The sequence below is a fragment of the Condylostylus longicornis genome, unplaced genomic scaffold (assembly GCF_029603195.1).
Source record: "Condylostylus longicornis isolate FDR11 unplaced genomic scaffold, ASM2960319v2 ptg000010l, whole genome shotgun sequence".
In the NCBI taxonomy this organism is placed as follows: domain Eukaryota; kingdom Metazoa; phylum Arthropoda; class Insecta; order Diptera; family Dolichopodidae; genus Condylostylus; species Condylostylus longicornis.
Genome location: NW_026577979.1, coordinates 11,608,015 through 11,631,763, shown reverse-complemented (window position 1 = coordinate 11,631,763; position 23,749 = coordinate 11,608,015). Strand labels below are relative to the sequence as shown.

At 25.2% G+C, this 23,749-nt stretch overlaps 1 protein-coding gene across 1 annotated transcript in view; it reads left to right on the top strand.

Moving 5' to 3' along the window:
- Positions 1–390: 390 nt before the first annotated feature.
- LOC129618739 (myb-like protein A) overlaps positions 391–23,749 on the top strand; it is a 138,307-nt gene continuing 114,948 nt past the window's right edge. Inside the window, exon 1 of the mRNA XM_055533701.1 lies at positions 391–547. Coding sequence (XP_055389676.1) covers positions 407–547 — 141 coding nt within the window. The 5' untranslated portion in view covers positions 391–406. The remainder of the gene's footprint in view (positions 548–23,749) is intronic.

Genomic DNA, 23,749 nt, shown 5'->3' with positions numbered 1-23,749 from the left:
AACTTTCGTGTATAAGTAAAATTTAAAGTATAAAAGAATTTGATTAATAACAACAATAGCAATTGTTGTAATGTTAAATAAAATTTAATCTCAAAGTTCTCTCGCCTAGACTCTCATTTTCAATACTATTAATTAATTTTAAAAAATTTCCAAATGAAATTTGAAGTTCAATTGAATTACATTTTGTATTGAAAACAACAACTCACAAATTCATCTTACACTGATTTTCTTTGCAACTCAATATATTGAGCCATTCTATATTTATTTTTTCAATTTTTCCCTCAAATTTTAAGATGTAGCTATAATCCTAACAAATAAACTTTATTTTTTCAATATAAATATATTTATTAAATCATTTCTATTCTTATTTTACAATGTTATTACAGCAGCGTAAGCTGTCACCGACATGGGCAGTGAGCACTACTGCTTGAGGTGGAGCAATCATCAATCCAACCTGTTAGGGGTGTTTAGTCAATTATTACAGGACGAGAGTCTGGTGGACGTAACATTAGCTTGTTCTGAGGGCGCTTCCATCAGAGCCCATAAGGTAAGTTTTGTTTTTTTTTTAAATTGTTAATATAATAGAATATAAGGGTGACCGTTTAAATTTACAGAAATCTGTTGTAATTAAATTGCAACACTATTGTGTTCGCGAAATATTTTAAATACAAAAGTTAATAAACTCTAATAATTTTAAAGTATGGAAAACCTTCAACTAACATGAAAAGATGGCAATATTAATAAACAAACCTTCAACTAACATGGCGTAAATGTGTTTTTCTTTTCTTACAGCAGAATTCTAAAAATTAAAGTACTTTGCAAACCGTTTCTTAAAATTGCGTGGTTTCCTTTAACAGAATTTCTTGACGCTTTGTCAACATCCAAATTCTGGTATATTATCATGAAAATCTAAAGAACAGAAAATATTTTTAGTTATCTAGAACGTCTAATAATTCCTACCCTAATATTAAATCCCAATTAATTAGAATTTAATTGTTATATGAGATCTTATAGTAAGTAGTATGATGTAATAAATTTTAATTTTAATGAACATAAGTAAAAACGCTTCATAACCTTGACTCCATATGTAAACTAGAAAATCCAATTATTTTATATTGTTTAATTTTTTATTCTATAACTTAAACTTACTGTACATTAGAAACAGTATAATTGAAAAATCTTTCGATTCACATTTTTATGCCACAACTACATGAAATTCAACGCTTATTTCTCTATATAGACAATGAATTCATCATACAATTTCGAAGACGGCTTACCTATATATAATTAACTCTCTTACATAACACCATAATAATAACTAACATTCCATATTACATTTTCTCACTTTTTTTTGTTTTTGTCCTGCTCCAGCATCACATTTCAAACGCTTTTACACTATAATTAAAAATAACGAAGCGACGGAAATAAAAAATTACTTATAAAAAAATTTTTTTAGTTTTTGTTTTTTTTCATACTTACCTACCACACACATAAAAAAAAATCAATTTAAAAATTTCAAATTAAAAAAAAAAATTATATTTTTATGATAATGAAATTGACGTATTGCATCATAAAATTCAATAAAATTGCAACAAAATAACAAGAAAACAGAAAAAAACGAAAAAAAACTGAATAAAAAATAAATTTGCTTAGCAGATATGCAGCCAGCCTATTGCATTTCATCTACCAATTTGATTCGACTCATTAATTGATGTGATCACCAGAAAGTAATTAATTAAAAATGCGAATTATAAACTTATGTAATAAAGTAAAATAAATAATTATTATAATTAAAAAATAAAAAAAAAACTGGCAGCAAAAATTAACAAGATAATGAAATTCAACAACTTGTTGTACACAATACACACAATATAGAAGATGAGTACAAAATATTTCAATGAATGAAATATATAGGAAACTATTAGTAGCAAATATCACGCTTAAAAAATTTCTATTGAATTTTTTATTTCATTCGTCTGAATATCTTGTCTGCGAAAAATTAAAAATTTTTTTAAAAATTAGCTACCTTGTGATCGTAACATGAACATACAAGAGATGAAAGAGTATGTTAAAATTTCAAATATAAACTCAAACAGTTTTTAAAATATATTCCAAAAATTATGAGATTATTGTTGCCTAAGTGTAATATTTTCTCGATTTAATTCTAAGAGACGCAAGTTCACGCAGAAAGTGAAAAATCTAAGATAAAGCGGGGCAATACAAAATTTCAAAATTATATGCACCACACTGCAAATATTTTTTTTTGTAAAATTATTAGAATAAGTAATGGAATTCCAAATTTATTTCGCATAATAGCGCTAGAATAAATCTCGGTTCAAAGGCAAAATTAGAGGATTAGCGGTTCAAAAATCAGAGTAAATTTTTTAATCGAAAGTAATCAAGTAAATTTACAAAATAAAATCATCTACACAACGTTTTCCATTGATCCACTTATTTGCAGACCTGTTTTTTCTTTACAGAGCAAAAGCACGGATTAGTATTAATTTTCCCAATTTTGCAGTAAACTAACTAAATTGCTAAGTTCGTGCCAAATGGAGCAAAAGACAGTAAAACATTCATCAGAATTATTATTTACAAACGTACATTATCTATTCTAGTTTATACTGTACCTCAAAACACAACAATATATTCAACTCAATTCTGGTAGAAAACCATAAGTTTTAGTTCTTAAAATATTATAATATGTATAATCGGTTCTGCGCTGGACTGGGAAAAAAATTCAATTTGTTTCCTTATAAAAATGCTTAATCCGAATTTTATGATATATACATATATACTTACTATGACCACTAATAATTTATTTTCATAATACCGGCATTTCATTTTGAAATCAAAATTATAAATCTTATTTATTTATATTAATAAACAAACATAATGAAATTTTTTCTTCCTCATTTCAATTTGAATCACATACTACGATTCAAAAAAAGAAAGCACAAATTAATTTTGTTGAAGGTCTCGCCTGCTAGTTAACAATTTATTATAAATTTCAATGTAAAGTTTTTAAAAAATAAAATAATAAATTTTATTACATATCTTACTTAAAAAACTTTAAAAAGATTTAATGTTAAATTAAATTATTAAAACTTTTTATTAAAATTGTAGAACACACTACCAACTTGCTATAATATTTTTATTGTACACCGATAAAAATATTCTAATACTGTTCAAAATATCAATATTTTCAAAATATTCCTTTAAAGATTGACCGCGGCGAATCTCTACCTCATGTGATAATTAAATAAATTTCAGCTCTTCACTATATTAAATAAACTTCACTTCATTATATAAGACATTGTAAAATTAATTATTAAATTATTCCCGTATTTTTGTCATAAGAATCTCTTTAGTTTTGAAATTTTTATTTATTCATTCCATACTCCGTTTGCTATTACTTTTGCAATTAATGATGATTTCGTCGCTTAGTAACTGATAGAATCATACTGCAACAAAATTATGTTTTATCTTTACGCTGTATGACATAATTCTTAACGCTTGATCCAAATAGATTGTCTAGTATACTGTTGCCAAACATGTACGCGAAGAAAAAGTGCGACTGAAATATTTTTGCTTTTAATATTCTTATCACATATTTAATTTTTGCTTAAGATTTCAGTTTCTTCAAATTTTCTTCCAAATATAATCCAAATTTTTTGATAGGAGGTTCCGATTTTTTCGTTTTAAATTTTGCCCTACATAATATTTGAGTTAGATAAAAAAAAAAAGACAATTAATTTTTCTTAACAAAACTTTGTAATTTTTTTTTATGAATTTATTTTCATTCTACATACATACATATGTAAATATTTTAACAAAATAATCCAATTTATTTTTCGCACCATATCTGGAGAATTAATAATGAACTATTTATTGGATTCAATTTAAAGCAATTCTAAAAATTTATGCTAAAATAATCGTGTTGTTTAAAATATTTTGATTTTAAAATTCCCTTGGCACAATGCATGACGCAATAATAATGTAAACGAATTTGCATTTAAATATTAAAATGTTGTCCCTTTAAAATTTATATTTTCTATTATTAAATGGGGGTGCGTTTCATATATACTCTAATTTTTTACTTCTACTCTCTAATTTTTCATATATACTCAGTTACTTACGTACAAAATAATTTTTATTACCAAACATAGTATGACACGATTTAAGTCCAATAAATTTAAGGAAAGAAAAATAAAATAATATTTTTTTGAGTCGAGTTCAAACAGTTCAATATTTTATTATCAACTTAAATTTAACTGAGATTAAAGTAAATTTATATTAAGATTTTATTAATAAATTTAATTTTTTAACAAAATAAACTTTTCCGCAACTTTATTTCGCAAAAAGCCAACTTCTTTAAAAAAAGGATAAATTGTGCATAAGAGAATTTTTCCTCTTATTATTGCACTTTTCATTAATTTTTTTTTAAATCTAGCACACACACATGTAATATAGGCATATATTTATAAATCAACATGAAAAAAAATCGCCTTGAGCTAAGGTAAAAATCAATTTTCGTCTCTATTAGAAAAGGCGACAGGCCACTATATTGTATTTTGGTTTTTTTTTATTTAGCCTATTCAACCTTGAGAAAATAAAAAAAAAAAATTTAAATTTAATTTTAAGAGAAGAAAAAAAAATTAAAATATCAATAATGTTGAACAAAATGTGTGTGCGGCTTGCGCACATATGCGATAACGCAACAAAAAGATTTTCAGTGTGCATTAAAATGATAATAAAAATCGCTTCTAGCTCATAATCCAAAGTAAATATTAGAAAACTGTGATCCTATATGAACTGCAATTGCAATTGTATGAAATAGAAAATTACATCTGCTCGCTGTAATATTTTCATTTTGCGTTAAATGTGTCAAATGAATCACTGATTTTTCTGTATACTAAACAATAAATTCAAAGAATTTGAATATGTTTTACAACATTTCGTATTCATTTGAACATTTTTAAAAATTATGATTATTTAAAGCTAGTACAGTATGGTGGCGGCTAATCTCTAACAAATTCATTGTTTTCTAACTTTTTAAATCACCGCCGCACAAAAGAATTTAATCTTGCTAAAATTTTTTTTTGCATAATCTTTGTATAAATAATCTTACCATTCTCATATACATTACATAATATGTGTACAAGTATGTATTTTTGTATGCATTGGCTACAAGTTTATTTGACAAAAGTTTTATACCTTATATAATAATAAAATCTGTTATACATAAATATTACTTCACAATTTCCAACAAAATTATCTGCGAAAATTCCTCTAGATCTACATACTATTAAATGTAACACAGAGTTGGAGTAATTTTTGCCTCAATTTCTGTTAACAAAATATAGTTTTTTAATATCAGTCTAAAGCTAGATAATGCACTTGCTATAAAAGAATAACTATACCATTCTGTCGATGTCATTATTGTTTAAAATGACTCGTGTTAATAATTTCGCACCGTAGTTATCTGTCATTCATTGAATAAATAATACAATTCAAGTTTTCCAAACGGTGTACAATGCAATTTAAAGACAGAAAGTAAGAAAATTTTATTTCATGCAAAATTTTATTTTTTACAAAATTTTATTGTTTCATTTAAACAATTTCATTTAAACAATTATTGTAAAAAATTGCTTTCAGTCCTCTCTCTGCCACTTCCGAACAGCCTTACCGTTATCCTTAATTTCATGAATTTCTGTTGTTTTATAAAAATTTATTATAATTATTAAAACAATTCTTAATAATTATTAATTAATAGTAATATTCATTATAATATGAAAGTTTGAAAGTTCAAAATTGTTAACCCTCCCTAAAAGTATGCAATTATTTTTTAATTTCAACGAACAATCTGCAAATTATTTAATAAATTAACTTAACTTTACAGATTGGAATTACCCGATCGAACAAACTGCGTTCATATCTCAATTTGAATTTTTTCTAAGGATTAAATAATTCGAAATTTTCAAGATTTACTAAAACAATTGAAAACTCTTTTTAAATAACAAAACGCGATTAGATCATGCGTTATTCTCTCCTTAAGATTACATCACTGACCAATATAAACGTGAATTTGTAATTTGAAAAAAACGAAAATATACTTATATCGCAAAATTATATAATCAAACACAACGTGATCTTAATCAAACAAGTAATCATATAAATATATTTTAAATACGATTAGAAAAGGCAAAAACAACAAAAAAAAGAACAGAAAATCACAAAAATTTAGAAACTATATTTTATGGGTTACAAACAATAAAATGCATAAATTCAAATATAACTTACACAGTTCAGAGCTCACGTACTGTTGTAATATTTTACTAATTAACAACACCTTGACGAATTCGCACATATGAGAAATTTATTTATATTTATATTATTGCTCCTATATATAATGTATATTGTTACATATTTATTACACGCCTTAATGTGCATATATATGTACTTATATACATTTAAATTGTATAGAGCTGAATTATAACCATTAAAGATCTACGATATTTAGAATTAAGTGTGCAACATGTAAATAAACCTCTAATAATTGCAATGGATAGATAATATTATTTTAATTTGGTATGTGTACTGTTATGCTTATATATATGAGGTTATATTATATGGGTTCTTACATGGGTGCGCGTATGTATGTGTACTATCGGTATTTATAAATATTTTTTAAATGAAATGACCGGTAGGCATTTTGTTTTCTTGTATTTTGTTACTATTATTTTCGTTTTTACTATTATTATTTTACACATTGTGTTCATTATGTATATTATAAAAATTATTTACACGTACAACTTACGACATTAAAATATTTATTATAGTGATTTTTATATGCAATATTCATTCTTATAACTAAATTTTAATTTTATACATTTATATTTTTTTTATATAACAACACTGAAAATTTCTATTTACAATAAAAATGGCTAATAACAATATAAAAAATCACTTTGAATTTAATTTTAATGAATGTATACAAAATAATATAAATGATAGAAATTTGTGCGGAAAAATTAAGCAAAAGAAACCACAACTCAAATAACTATAAGATACTTGTGCTTATAAAAGTATGCGTGCATATAATGAGCATGTAAATATTGCGAAATTAAGATAAGCGGGATTTGTTAATGGTTTTATAAATGCTAATTGGGAATACACAATGGCAAACAAAAATAGTAAACTATCAATCTGACAATAAATTGACAGCTTAAAAATGAAAAAGGTCATTTTTAAAAAATCTTGAAAATTTCCCATAGAAATTCGTCAATTAATTATCGAAAAAATTAATGTCAAAATTATCGCAATACAGAGAATTTAATTAAATTGTCAGAACATGACAGATTTTTCGATAAGACGGTCTTTTATACCCAAAATATTAATTAGAGCAAAACTAACATTAAACACGAAAAATCTAGCATTGCAATTATAAAAATTTTGTTAGTTTGCTTAACACAAGGCTGTCCTGATCAAATGAATATTCTTACATTTCATCAATATTATGGATGAATTATGGAATTTATAATACTTAAATTTATAATTACGTTAAAAAATTGTAATGATGAAAAATAAAAAAAATAAATGGTGTTTTTCTTGTTCGCTGGAGAGGTTTTTCTATACCAAAAACCGCCCACAAAAAATTCGAAATATATAAATGGTAGTAATAAAAATATTTTATCGTGGTGAGAAAAAAAAACAGTTAAAAAAATAATAAAACAAAACTTAAATTAAATTACAAGAAAATATGAGTTTTCCAACACGTTTTCTTTCAAAATTATTTTTTTCTCGTTTTCATTTGAAATTAAAATTAAAAGTAAAGAAAATTTTTTTCTATAAAAATAACGTTAGTGTTTTTCTCTATAGATTTTTATTAATTTTCCTCTTGAAATGCTATCAAATTAGTACTTTATTAATCAATTGAAATAATGTGAAAGCATAAATTTTCTTTTCATTAAAAATTTTTTTCTATTAAATTGATTTTTATTTTTTATTACACACTCCGAATTCAGCAATACGAAATTTTAAGTAAAACAGTTGCAAAAATTTTTATAAAATATTTTTTTTTTTTCAGATACGTGTTAAAAATTATCATTTTTATAATTTATTTAATTTAATCTATATTAATCTTTAAATGTATTGTGAGTTGGCAACCCGGAAGTGAAGTGAATTAATTGAAATAGAATTTCATATCTGATATTTGTAAAATAAAAATTAGTTTTCAATTAATTTTACCTCATGTATACGGGCAACAAATTTTATTCGAATGAAAACTAAAAATTTTTATATTTTCTACATGAACTTAGTCCCAATTTAATTTCAAATGAATTGTTTATCCAATTAGTCTCAGGTTTTTGTTACTATTATTTCACTTTTTGCTCATATATGAATCCCTAGAAGCTAATGATCTTTTAGTAAGTATTCCCTTTCAAGGTAACAAAATTATTATAAGTAAAATCCGAAATTGCAACAAAAGAATTTAAAATATCAAAAACAAAATGAAACAAGCTCTGGTTATGAATGTGTGTAGTCTGAACATAAGCTTCGTGATCCTGTGGAGAAAAGTCAGTTTTCGTTTTAATAATAAATAAAAAATAATTATGACAATTATATTCTCTTTGTCTCCTGAGAAAACAAAAAGAAACAAGCTCCGGTTATGAATGTGTGTAGTCTGAACATAAGCTTCGTGATCCTGTGGAGAAAAGTCAGTTTTCGTTTTAATAATAAATAAAAAATAATTATGACAATTATATTCTCTTTGTCTCCTGAGACTAATTCTCTTTGTCTTTCTGAGACTAATTTCTCAAGCAAACAAATTATGCTTAGAAAATTATTTAAGAAATTAAATTATAGCCACTATCAAAGTTCTGTAAATGGCAATTTTTAAGGATTATTCTGTCGACATCATATGGTATTTTTTTATTCTGCAAATATACAGTAATTGAATTCTTTTACTACCAATATTTGAATTGACTGAAAGAGACGGAATGAATTTGGCAATAATAATTTGAAACAAGTTGTTTGTACGAAATTGATTCAAAATAAAAAGTTTCAAAATGCATAAAAAACTTTTACATGCAAATTATGTTTTTTTTTCGAATACGCCAGTTTTCTATTTCAGAATTGATAAAAACTAATAAGTTAATAGAAGCATTTAAAATCGAAAATTCAAAAATGCAATAATCTTTATATTTTACTGCACATATTTCAAAAAAACATTGAAGGCAACAATAAGGAATTTGATAAAATCCTAACATATTGTTTGTATTTTTCTTTAAAAGGACATTCAATTAAACATTATCAAAGATTTTTCTTTTAATACATGAAAATGTTCTCTTTCTCCTCTTTCTTCAATTTCTCAATTATATTTCCGTTTATTTCTTCTTAAAACACACAAAACCAATTGCTTTCCCTTTCTATTTCATTCTCTTTTTTGTTGGAATTGTTTTCTATTTTACTTTACAATACAGTAGAGAACAAGATAATCAATTGATGTTTTAGAGTTTTAGAAGTGGAATTAAAAACATTTGTTTTTTCCTCTATATTTCCAGCATTTTCACTACTATTATATTTGACAAATAAACAAATAAACAAACCAACAAATAAAACAACTTAATACAAAAGCTAACGAATCAATTTAAAAAAATTAAAACTCAAAGTTCTTTATTTCAATATTTTGTGTACTTTTTCAAAATAGTGTCATTATATCGCATATATATATACCATTTGCTTCAACAACCAAACATTTTGACAATGCACTTACTGATATACAAACAAAACATTACAAAAAACAAAACACTAAAATAAAAGTGATAGCTTTGAATTAGACATCGTCAATGTTCACTACGAAATCAAATTTCTAAAAAAAAGTATGAAAAACCCAAAAAAAAAATTAGATTTAGAAGTGATGTGATGATGTTCTTTTATTGCCAGTTATTCATCAACAACTTCCTAAACAAAAATCTGAACGAACAAAAATAATTGAGTCAAATTTTCATTTATTGTATTTTTTTTTTTTTCAAAATTGGTCTAAGTCCTTACATAATGTAAGTAAAAAATATGGTAGTGGAGATTGAAAACAAAATAGAATAGAAAAATTATTTCAAGTATTGAATTTTTCGAATAAAAACTCAAGTGTTTTTTCTGGCAAATTCTAAAAATATTGATTGCAAAATTTTGAAATGAATTCGAAATTAAAAAAAAAAAAAGTTTAACAATAAATCGATACAGAATTCTTCAATTCTAAGATGTGTTAAATTTATCAAAAGTTTTAAATAAAGCCAATCAAGGAAATTGAAAACAAAAAAATAAGGAAATTTTTAAAAATCTTCCTGGTGTACACGTTTAAAAAAGTATTGAAAGTGAAATTGTAAAATTTTTTGTAAATTAGTGTTTCTCACACATATTGAATGTAGTACAACTAGAACCAGAACCGGCCTCAAAGGGTATGTGTTTGGTGAACTAAGGCGACCACATTCCAATTCCAAAGCAACATTTTCTGAATTCATTATATTTTTTTAACTTTAATGTGTAAATAAACGTTTGGTTCCATTAATCTACCGCATGTATCTCTTTTTTTTGAAAAAATGTGGAATTTCGTAAGGTATAACGAAAATTTAAAAAAATGCCGAACTGTTCAGAAAAACTTCCTTTGAGATTTAGTAACGCTATGGGAATGGCGAAATAAGAAAAATATATCATAGTACGTTTAGCTGATTTGTACCCGATTTTATTGAGCACCTTGAATCCATCTAAAATAAAAATGTTTTTCGTTTTAAAGAAGCGATACCTTTTTGATAATAAGTAATAGTTCTTTGACTTTGGTGATTTCTATTGTGTTGTTTACAGTCTAAATATTTCTAAGGCTAATCCTGAGGGCAACAATCGGAACATGGTCATACAATAAAAATATTTTACTTGTCTTAATGCCCCTAAGATATTTTAACTTATGAATTTTTCAAATTCTAGATCAATTGACTAGTCCTTAAGTTGATTATGTCTAAATTTTCAAAATTTTTTGTTGCCGAATTAGAAAAATATTTTCCTCCAAAACTCTTTTCTCGAAAATTACTTTGCGAACTCAACCATTTTTTTATATTGAAGAAAATATTTGTTTTTATTATTTTCTCTAAATTACCGTCATTTGAATTTACTTTAGGGTCCTAAAATATTCCAATTTGAAAAAATATATCTAAATTACGTCACGCATGCAACTATATTCTACCAAATACAGAAAATTCGATAAAAGTTAGATAAGAATGTTTTATATTTTAGCAACTACTATATTTTTAACTTAAAACAATTTCGTGTACTAATTTCCTTTTTAAGATTTTTTACTATTATATAAATAGCTGGCTATTTCATTAGTAAACTTTGAAAATTGTTATTTTATATACAAAAAAATTGTAAAACTACAACGATATTTGAAATTTTCTTACTTAATTTAACTAAAATTAAGACATTTTTTTCTTATAAAAAGTTACCATATGATTGATATGCGCCATTCAATCAAATTGGTGTCTGTATTTTGATTACAAATTTCAATTTTCCACCTATTTTGAATAAAAATTTTATCTTTACAATATTATTTAAACCTTAAATAGCCGACTTACTTATAACAAGTTGCTATTTTTTTTTTGAAATTTACAAATAGGGCAATCCATATGAAATTTGTTTAAGAATCTGTGAAATGAATTGGTACAAATGATTTCAGTTACTAAACCCAATAATGAATTTTTATTATTAAAATTGAATTTACGGTTTTTTTAGACCTTGTCATACTGTAATCAGAAAGTAAATAATAACTTTCATGCAAAATCGTCTAAACAAATTGAATTCGCAATTTTTTAAGGGCCTTCAAACGAGAAACAAAACCATTGAAAATTGTTTTAAAAACTACTTTATCACTATTATCTTTAAATTCAAAATAATTTTATTTTCACTATTATCTTAAATTAAAAATTTGGTAAATAAAAAAATTTTAATTAAAAAAAATATTGCATATAAAAAAATTGCATATTTTTAGGTGTAAGAATTGTATTTTTTTATACTCACCCATTCAATCAGCACAATCAACAAACTTAAATAAGCACAATTTTTCAAAAGATAAAAGTAAGATTATTATTAATTAAGAAAAATTATACTTAAATAGAGTCTCCAGCAAATTAATTATTAAGACTAGATACTCAATTCTGTCAAAAAAATATACATAAAATCACCTGAAGGAGCTAACTGAGTATTTATAAACCAAATGTTAAAAATAACCACCAAAATTTTATATTAACTTGAACATTTGGATAAATGAGTAAAGAATCCTAACCGTATTGAAAAATAACACCCACTCGCAAATTGTTTGCAAGATTGCCTAAAACTATATAAAATTATTCAATTGAAATAGGCACTCAAATATAATACGTACTTACCTATGTCAAATACACAGCATTCATATCAAAATATTTGAAATATAAAAATAAAAAAAAAAAAAAATAAACAAATGGGAGCCCAATGTCCTAAATTAAACACCACCATCCGTATCGATTTAAGTTTGTTTTACTGATAACTTACAAGCATTTTCTTTTCCGTCCTGTCCATATACGTAAAATAACATTCAAACATGCTTAGAATTCACATTTTTCGTTTTCTTTTTTTAAACACACTTAACAATTGCCGTCTTAAACGACTTATTATCATGTATTTATTCGCTTAAAAAGTAGCAAAAACACAAAGAAAAAAAAAATATATTGCGATTGATTGGGCCTGTACTGCACAACTTACTTGCTTTTTCTTTTATTTTTTGTTATTATTTGTTGTAAAAACATACACAGCCTTAAAATATAGAAAATTTTATATTGTATGTTGTCTAATCCAATGTTTTATGACTATTTCATATTATATTTTTTTTTTGTGATACGACAGAGATGTAGATTTTGATGTTGTTGATGATGATTATGATGATGGCGGCGACAACGACGCACGACGACTCCAACGAATTTTATGTGATTATTTACAATACAAAATTGCACAAAGAATTGTATTTAATCAGTGGGGGCAATGATTTGTTAAATAGCACATTTTTCTTTAATAATTTGAATTTTGACCCCGTATAGGGTCTAAGTAATGAAAATAATCTACTCTGGTTTAACAATAATAATTAACTTGCGTATATTATCATGAGATTTTGCATAAATTGAGGAGAAATAATAGTATAATATCGTAAAATTTGAACTATAAGGATTTACTTTTGAGTAAGGTCTGATAACTGTTACGCTAAATACCGATTACAAGCTATAATAACAATAATGAAAACTGCCATTTAGCAAACTTTTACGAATAATAACTCAGGGAGAAGGGAGGTACAAAGAAATTTTAATTAGTAGTAAAATAAAATATTTATTAACATCTATTTATTTACAAAATTTGAAATTCTTTTCTAGTAGTAAAAAAACTTTTCCGAAAATTTAGGAAAAACCAGTTTTGGGGTTAATTTAGAGGGTCGGTTCAACAAAGCTGTATCAGTTTATAGTCGCATGTTAAAAGCAAAAATTACTGGCTTCCTAATTCTAAGAATTCTAAGAAATTAACAAGTTTCCTTTTGTGCAGTTTTGTAAACAACCTTGAAGATGTAAAGACGGACGAATAGAATAAAATTAAATTGTTTTTTCTTTTAATATTTTGATAATTCGCTAAAAAAATTCATTTTTCAACCATATAAAAATTCACTTTTTTTCTTTTTAATTTTTTTTTTTTTGGGTTTTGGAAAATTTGATTTAAATTTTTAATCTTTACACTTTATTTTTTATTTTCTTTTTATTATTTTCCTAAACAATTTTATTAGATATATCTTTTAAGAGTTATATTGAGTACTAATATAATAAATATTGTTATACAATAAAGAGAAAACAAAAATATATGTATGAACAACATTATAAAGTACAGCAACAATAACAAAAATAACATAATTTTCTGTACAATACACAGGTATGCAATGTTGCACCAACGCAATCTAACATTAGATTATGTACAAAATATGCCCCACTTGTCAAATTTTACATATACTCATGTACCTACAACAATATTGTACTGTTGCATATTATAGTGCAATGTGCAACATTACCTGAAAAATATTTTATTTTGCGTATACACGGTGTATTGTGTTGCAATGCAATATCTTTAAGAAAATAACAATAATATGAGAAAGAACAAAAAATAAAGCAAAAATAAAAGTTGAAAGAACATTGAAAATAAAACACTAAAAATTGAATTAGGAAAAAGAAAATTGCATTATAGAAAATTTAATCTGCAATGAATGGGATAACCAGAATTTGCAACACAAATCAAAAGGGTGTACATTAAATTAAATTTTTGCTTACAGAAACAATCACTCTTAATTAAAAACGGAATTCAAATATTGCTTTGAGTTGGCTATTTTTATCAATAATTCACTTTAAAAGGTAGGAATGTGCACTTCATTGAAAATCTGAAATATATTCTTGATAACAATAATTTTGTGATTCGAAGCAGTAAATTCCTAAGTTGAGTTTGACAATTTTATATTTTACTAGGTTATCGGAAAGAGTAAAAACTACATGAAAAACGTTTTCTTCAACTCAATCCATATTTCTTTAAAATCACAAGATTGTTAAAAAAATTTTCTTTACACTGAAATTTTTTTGTTGAAATAAAAACAGTCGTTTATATAATGGTACAACACTCGTAATTTTGAATTCTTTACACTATGTTATTCAATTTCGAATTCGATACGATATTCAATTCATTCGTTACGATATTACATTTGATTAATTACACACTAAATGTTAAGAGCGTAAGAAACTGTCATGCTATCAGTTCTAAAGTTTAGAACTTAAAGAAACAGAACTTGTAAAACTAACTTTGTTTCTAAGCGAATAAGATTATAATTATAATTAAATTTTTTCGAAAATGAAAAATAAGTTTGCTCAAGAATTTAAAAAATTTTTGTCCGAACTACCGGAAAGCATAAGCTATTTCATAAGACCCAATAAATATGCTTAATTTTTTGCCTTTCTACCATTTTGTAGAAAGCGTTATATTACACTAGTTCGAACATGATCATAATCAAATTTCGAACATGAAATTTTTCGTATAAGAATTTTTTATGCATCTAAAATTTCTCGGCAATATTTTTCTGTATTCAACTCATTAATTCAAATCTTCAAAATTCAAATCTATTCAAAAACCACATATTTAAAAGAAACTCACAATATATTCTACACAACCGAATTCTAGAAAACACCCTGTATTAAAAATAACGCATATTATACGCTTAGAGGTGTATGTGTATGTTTATGAAATATTTTTAAATTTCATTCTTTTGTATAATATTATTAAATGGTACCGCTTAAATGATTTTAGATTATCATAATAAAGAAAAAAAAATTTTTTACATTTTTGGTTTTTTTTTTGTTGTTGTTGTTGTTGTGCAGATATAAGAACGAACGCAATATTATACACGTATAACTGTATTTCAACACCTCATTTTATTATTACTGTTATGTCGGAAATTATTGTAAATATTTTTATATTTTATGAGGCATAGTTTTTGGTCATTAAATTGATTTCAATTTTATTGGAAAAACAAAAAAAAAATATGCAGTAAAATGAATTAAAAAAGCAACAACAATAACAGTAATAATAACAAAATTGAACAGTTGCATTGAATTTGAATAAGTAGGACAAAATTACATTTAAAATTTTTCATTTACGGTTTTGAAATCGACTTTTGCGTTATTCAATTTTTTTTTCTTATTTTTTGTACATTTTTTAATTGAAAATAAGTTAATTTAAGGTTTATTGTTAAAATTCAATATATATATATATGTATATATATATATATTTCTAAAGCATAAACTCTTATTTTAAGTGCATTTGGAAAAAAATTGCAATCAAATATCAATAGGTTTTAAATAAGGAATTTATCCCTATACAATTTTGAAATTAAAATGCACTTTTTTTTTGTAATACCGTAGATATTGAAGTTACGTAATTTAAGTGAATAATGAATGTTTGTGTGTACATGGTAATAAAATATTGCAATCTCATTATTCGTTTCTGAAATTAATGCAGGAAAAGTTAATTGAAACTACTTCTACATTAATTTTTACTATAGCTATACATACGTGTAGGTTTTACGTAATTGTTTCTATACTTGTAATATATTATTCATGTTTTGAATGTGGTAAGATACTTACCTTAAATTAAATATTTTAGGTATAAAATATACAGGAAATTGAAATTTAAAAATCGTTTTTAAAAATCTTGATCGAAAATTTAATGGAAATTACAAAAATAGCCAATATCATACAAGATAAATGAAAAAAATTTTTCGATCTGGTCAAATTTCAAATACTTATTATAAACAATTTTTAGTGTCATGTAATAATTTCCTAAAATTTTTAGATTTTAAACAAAAAAATAATATATAGATTTTTGAATATTAATAAAAATTCTTCCACTTGACCATTCGTGCGGTGGCTATGGCACTACTCCTTTAACCGAAGGGTCTCGGATTCAAATCCCGGTCAGGTCACAAAAAAAGAATTATGTACAATATAATAGCTATTCGATATTAAAAACTAAGAAAATAATATTGTCGTTTATTTTTAACATTAGTTAAAACTTACATAAAAAATATAAAGAAAAAACTACGACAGCCTAATCACCTATCTAGTTAAATCTCTATGACGCAATGAAACTGGGGTATGACTATCTATAATATCATACACTGACTATTCCATTAAAAATCCGGCGGATGAATCCTAAGTCTATTTAAACAAAAAATAACTTTTTCTTAATTTTGCATACTTACAACACAAAGTATAATGCCAGATAATATAAAAAAATGTATTCTTTAAATGAAGGTAGTGTGGTAAGTCTCTAAATTAATATTTGTTTGTTTTTTCTCAATTATTGCGAACTTTACCATACTCATACTCTGCTTGCAGCATATTCCAAAAATGTTAATCCCAAAAACTTTATGTAAATTATAGACTTTTCGGAATTAATCCATTTAATGAAATACATATCAACAAACACGCCAAATAAGTAAGAATGGTTAAAATAACTCGTCAATTGTTAACAATCTTTTACCTAAATCAGTGCTATGAATTTATAAGCAAATTTTTTGTATCATTTCTATTTAAAAATAACAAACTTTAGTAATAAGTAAATAAGTAATTAATGAAAAGTTAAAAAAAAATACTTATATTAAAATTTAATAAACAAATCTCATGAAAATTGTATTTAACCTTTGACTGTAATTCATTAGTACAACATTTTTTAATTTTACACCATACCTTCCCTAAAACATTATCAAACTCTTTAATTAAAATCTTCCATTTCAACAAAAATCCAGGAACTCTATTGTTTATAAACTATTACCCAAAATTCACTCATTTCACTAAAATATCAAAACTCACATGTTAATTTCTTACACTTAATTAACTCACTCAATTCCAATTTCATTCAAAATGAATCTTAATTGAAAGTTTACAAAAACAAAAAAAAGCAAAGAAAATATAAAAATTTAATTGATGCACTTTTCAAATTCCAATTGAATTAAAGTCCTTTTCTTCTTTGTTTTTCTTTGTTTTTGGAAAATCCAGTAACCCAAACCCAAAATAAAAAAAAAAAAATCGTTGTATAAACAATTTTTATATTTTCTTTTTCTTTGAATTTACACAATAGATTCACAAAAGATAAAAATTTTGTTTTTTCCACAAAAATAAAAAAAAAACTTGTAATTGAAACAGAGACACTCAATATTATTTGAAATTCATTTCAAATCTCTTTTTTTCAAATTCTTTCAATTATTAACCAAAAAAAAAAACAAAAAAACAATCCAAAATCCTCACGTCCTTTTTTTTTCTCAAAATTTTCTTCTTTCATTTTTTTTCTAACTTAACACTAAATTTTTAATGAAAGTAATCCAACATCAAATTGAGTAAACAAATTCATGAAATGCAGAAAAAACAAAAGCCCAAATAAACTTTCAAAAAAAAAAAAAATCTAGAAACCTAAAAATGTAAATCACTCCAATAAATCTATTTGCACTCTATAACCTTTTAAAACCTACATATTTACCCCAAAAATATACACACAAATCCATTGCACTATACAATAAATTACAATATGCAATATACCATCCTCAAATATAGGTATATACTAACTTTTCTCTCAAAGCAACAGACTTCCTAGAATAATATTGTGACTTCATCAAAAACCAGAATACAAAAGTTAAAATAACCAACAAAAATTCTAACAAAAGAAAATCTCATCATAAAAATCTTTTACAGAATTTGAGAAAAATGAAAAAAAAACAAGAAAAAAAAAAACAAATGCATCAAATATATTACAAATCTCATTTCATTTCCATCATCTTGTAATTCATCTCTCTACTAAAAATAACAAAAAAAACCTTGACTTCTAATATAGGTACATAAGCACAAAATCCTCATAAACCCCATTATATGTACAATTCCATGGCATCATCATTAATTTTTGGTACATATCGAAAACAAAAAAGTAAAATTTCGTCCAATCTATAATGTACTTTTCATATTAACCGCATACTAACTTCCAAAAATTTTCTTTTATACCTAAATATTAAATTCACTTTCATAAAATCTCAACTCCCCAAACTCTTCATCATTTTATCATTAGAAACGAATTCAAAAGCCTACAACACAATTCAAATTTTCTTCATTTTTTCATATTGAAAGAGAAAAATTCCTTTAATATTCAACAATTAATTGATGCTGCTGTTATGCTATTGCTAATGCTGCGCTGCCACTTCTATTGCTACTACTATACTACTTTTATTGCTTTTCGTGAAAAAACAAAAATTCTTTCTTTTTCTATTATAAAAGTTGACGAAGTTTTTTAACCATATCGTTAACTACAATTCAATTTCAAGTAATGTTCATCTTTTTATAATTTTTTTTATTTTATTTCTAACTCTTGCAACGATATTATATTATAGATTCAACGATTAAGTGGATCTACCAAAAAAATCTCTTTATTCATTTTTATAGAATGAAAAACTGGAATAAAAAAAAAAAACAAATTTTTCATTTAGATTGTTATTCTCCCTCTGCATTGCAGTCCGCTCTTCCTTACATCTCTAGATTGTTTTCATTTTTGTCTAAAATAACAAAGTCACTAAGTAAGTAACAAAACACAGGATGCACTCAAAACACTGGCGAAAAAAAAACCCGGCAAGTTCATTCTATAATCTAAAAAAATATCTCTACGGAACTCTTAAAAAATAAAAGCAAAAATCTTGTGTCAGAATAAAAACTCCACAATTCATTAATTTCTTCCTTCCTTCCTTGGAGTTCTAAAACCATTAGACTACAAAACTCTAAATGGTCATAATATTGCTTCAATATTGTTTTTTATTTCTTTCTGACATAAAACTATACTACGTATAAGAGAAAAAGTGTGTGCATACATTCAATATGTAGGCATTCACAAAAAAAAAAACAAAGAAAATAACCAAACAATAAAAAAAATCATTAGATTGACTAACATCTAAAACCGTTTTCCAAAAATTTTTCTCAATTTGCACGATAGTTACTGCATTGTGCCAGTTACATTTGATTTTTCATTTTATTTCTTCTTCTTCTTTATTTTTCTAATTCATTCATCAGAAATTTGATGTGCAATTTTTATTTTCAAAAAAAAAATACACACTTACCAGCACACATGCATAAAGGTATCATAGCTCTCTATGATAGATATTGGTGTATGGTGGTTTTGAGCCTCTTATATTACATAGATCATGTAATGAAATGTAAATCTTTTCTACAAATATTTTCGCCACAGGTGCTTACCGCGATAGAATTTGAAAAAGAAAATAAAAAAAAAAATTTGGAAAAAAAGGCATATAATGGAAAGGAAAATTCTTAGTCTCCTTTACTACATATATTTTCGAACATATTCAAAAATATTGACTTAATTTGAAATAAAAAAAAATTATTAAGTTAAAAAACACAGGGAATTGATCCTCTTCTCCTAGTAAAAATGCATTCATTCGTATATCTCTCTGTTCATTTCCTCTTAGAAACACATAGTTATGACGTTAAAAAATTGTGTGCCTTCAAACTTCACATATTGTGTGTAAATATGCAGAATATTTTGGAAATCCTTTAAATGATTCTTGAAAAAGGTCCTTGCAAATAAAAAATAAAAATATTTACAAAAATAAAAAATTTCATTTTTTTATTATCTTTTTGGTTTTTTGCTGGTTAATTCGATTTAAATGAATGACTTTTCAGCTATATTGCTTCATATACCACAGACAGGCGTATTTTATTAGAATTATTGCACTTGGTTGTTTTGTTCTCTTCTAATAGACAAACGATTGTATAGTTTGTATTTAACAAAGATTTCTTGTTCTTTGTGGGGTTTTCATTGTGATTCTTTTATTTTATACAGTGTAGGGTTTAGAAACGAATAAATTTGAAATTTATTCGTATAATGTAATAAAAGAGAAGTATTTTAATCTTTTAACATTATTATTAAGGAATATCAGTGGTGTTGTTTAAAAGTATTTTAAAGTGGTGAAATTTATTCAAAAATCTGAATTCATTATTTAATTAAAGTATTTTGATCTAAATTGTGGTAGAGTTTGGGTTAAGAATTTCAAATACAAGAGTTATCCTGCTTACCCAAATTTAGTTCTAAATTTGAATTGCAAATTTAACCTCTTAGACAATCAGATTTTTTAAAAACTAATAGGAAATAGATAGATATCTCGTTTAAAATTTCAAATTTTAATCAAATTTACTTAATTTTGGAATTCACTTTTAGTGGCCTTCTGGCAGAATTTCTCTAATAAAAAATTTTCTTACCGAGTTCAAACAGGAAACGTTCTCCAGTACCTGTTAAGAATCACTATTTTAAACAAGAGTTCATTTGGAAAATAAAAATTTAATTATTGAATTAATGATAGAAAAAGACATAAAATTACTTCAAAATCACATTTGAAACCAAAAATGTTTTACACCTCCGAAATTATTCCTATGAAACCTTTCACTTACACATTTTTTTTTACAACAACAATACTGGTAATAATTCAAAATTTTAAAAAGTTAAATGAAAATTTCATTTCCTACTCTGTATTAATTAGAACAACAGGCCCAACAACAAATGAACACACTCTTACCATTGTATATGAAAACTGGATAACAAAAAGTCAAAACAAAGAAACCATTGTATCATAAGGAAGCGAAAAAAATAAGAGCAAAACAACAAAACAATTAAAAGAGAAATAATCAATTTTTGTTTTCTTTGGATCAACCATATAGAGAAACAATCCGAATATATCCACCAACTAAATCATGTACAATATTCCAATTCCAACACCATTTAAGTTCGTCTATAACTCCTTAATGCACAAAAACATTATTGTATTTTATTTCGCATCAATGCCAATACATTGTATTTCAGTCCATAATGGTCACATATTGAGGTTCGTTGCTTTTATTATGCAATATTTTGGGAAAAATTTTTTTATTACGCAAACTTTCCATTATTTCGCACCATCTATAAATATTTTTACAAGAATCAAAAACATAAAACAAAGAAAGAAAAAGTAAAAAATATGCAAAACGCAGGCAGGACAAATTTTTAAGTTTTTATTTTTTTTTCTCCTGTACTCCAACTACAAGAGTCTAATAAGTCTTGTTGTTACTGCATATTTCTTATTACCTATACATGTTACCTTTATTTTTCCTCTTACTCTAAATATTCAACGAATTTATGCATAAATGCTTTGTTTCTTTTTTTAGCACTTTTCCAAAAAAAATTTGAAAAAAATGCTTATTAGTTTCACTCTGTCCGTCCGTCCGTCATTCCGTTCGTCCGTCCGTCCGTCCGTCCGTGTGTCTGTTTACAAAACTTCTACATCCTTGAAGATAGAAAGCTGAAATTTCATACGTACATAGATCTTCACTAGAAATTTATTTCCGTCGAACAAAATTTTTACCTATCTTCCCCCCTCTAGAAGTTATACCCAAAACCTTAAAAATGGATTTTTTTAACTATTTGTTGCAATGAAACCACAAGCATTTTTGAAATTTTGCAAACACAGAAAGGCAGCGGCTTGCTTCCCCTAGCGCAGTATACTATAGTTAAACTTTAGAAAAACAAAATGGCCGGTCAAATTTACCGTTATCTAAATTCCTTTTTTTCTAAATTTTTAATGTCGTTTTTCTACTAGATCCCAGCCTGTAGAAGCTTGAACTTTTAGGGGCTTTTAGACATTAGCAAATAGTTCATTTTGTTAGAAGAAAATTTTTTTCCATTACCACCCCCTCTCAAGTTATCGCCCCTTGAAATTTTTAAAATTCGAATTTTTAACACATTATATTTCCGAAACCGCAAGCTTTTTCGAATTTCTATAAACACAGAAAGTTAACGGTAAATTCCATGACATTAAAAAATATAATTATTTTTCTTAGCTCACACAATTAAACCTTAAAATCGAGTATTATGTTAACCCCTCTTTATATAAATTTTTGCTTTATTTCAAAGACTGCATGTATGCATCATCATAAATATATGCAATCCTAGAAATAGTTTTGTATATGAATGAAAATAATTTTAATAGTGTGACAGGTACACATAGACTGTATTTAAAAGCAGAATTTTCACTTGTTGAAGAGAAAAGTGCTACAATACAAACCATTGGTTTGACCCAACTTTATTGTTTATGACTTTGGTCAGCTTTCACATCAACACTATAAACACGACACAGAGTCCTCCAATGACTATGCTTATAACAAAATATTTCAATATTGCTATTCATAAAAATTAAACTGCATTTTTGCGTTACGTAAAATTTTTCTTCGTGGTTTTCCTGAATCTTCAGTTTCGATCATTTTTTCCAGCCTTAATAAATATTTAAAAAATAGCAAATTCGACTTAAATTTATTTTCATGAAGAATTTTCGGTTTTCTTCATTTCAGAAAGAAATTCACGGTTTCTTTTATGCATGATGGAAATCACGAAAACATTTAGGGAACTTCAATTCTTAATGAATATAAAATGTGGCAATTATAAAAGTTGTTTATGTCTACAATATTAATTAAGAAGCGAAAGCTTGAGGGTTATACAACTACGCTTAATTAAGTACTGTCCACAGTCCGTGAAAATTGATACTTTGGCACTGAGCTCCCATTAAATTTCTTCCGTTTTAGCTCATTTTTCATCCATAGTCACTTCTACCTAACCGAATACCCTTATAATTTTAAACTCTCAATATATCAATATGTACCTACATATTATGTATATATTGTCGACTTGAGTGTTATTTCACAAATTTCCAAAAGTTGCACAATGAAAAATCAACTAAAACGATTAAATAAAAATAAAACAAAAAAATGTAAAATAGGAAAAAGAAAAACAAAATATTGATAAAAAATTCCTAACAATTGCAGTAATAGTTGTTATTCGCAATACAATCATTCAAACACGTATACGTACATACAAACACACTCTAATACTAAATGTTGGATGCTGAAATGTACTCGCACAATTTATATTACTCGTATGTATAAAAATTAGGAGTTAGTGAGTGCAAGTGGCAAAGGCAATCATGTTAAAATTTGAACTTTTGACCAATTTTTTTCTTTTTTTTTTACGCGATTTACAATTTTTTTTTTTTTATTTTTCAGTTTTTCCTGGCTTTTTTGAA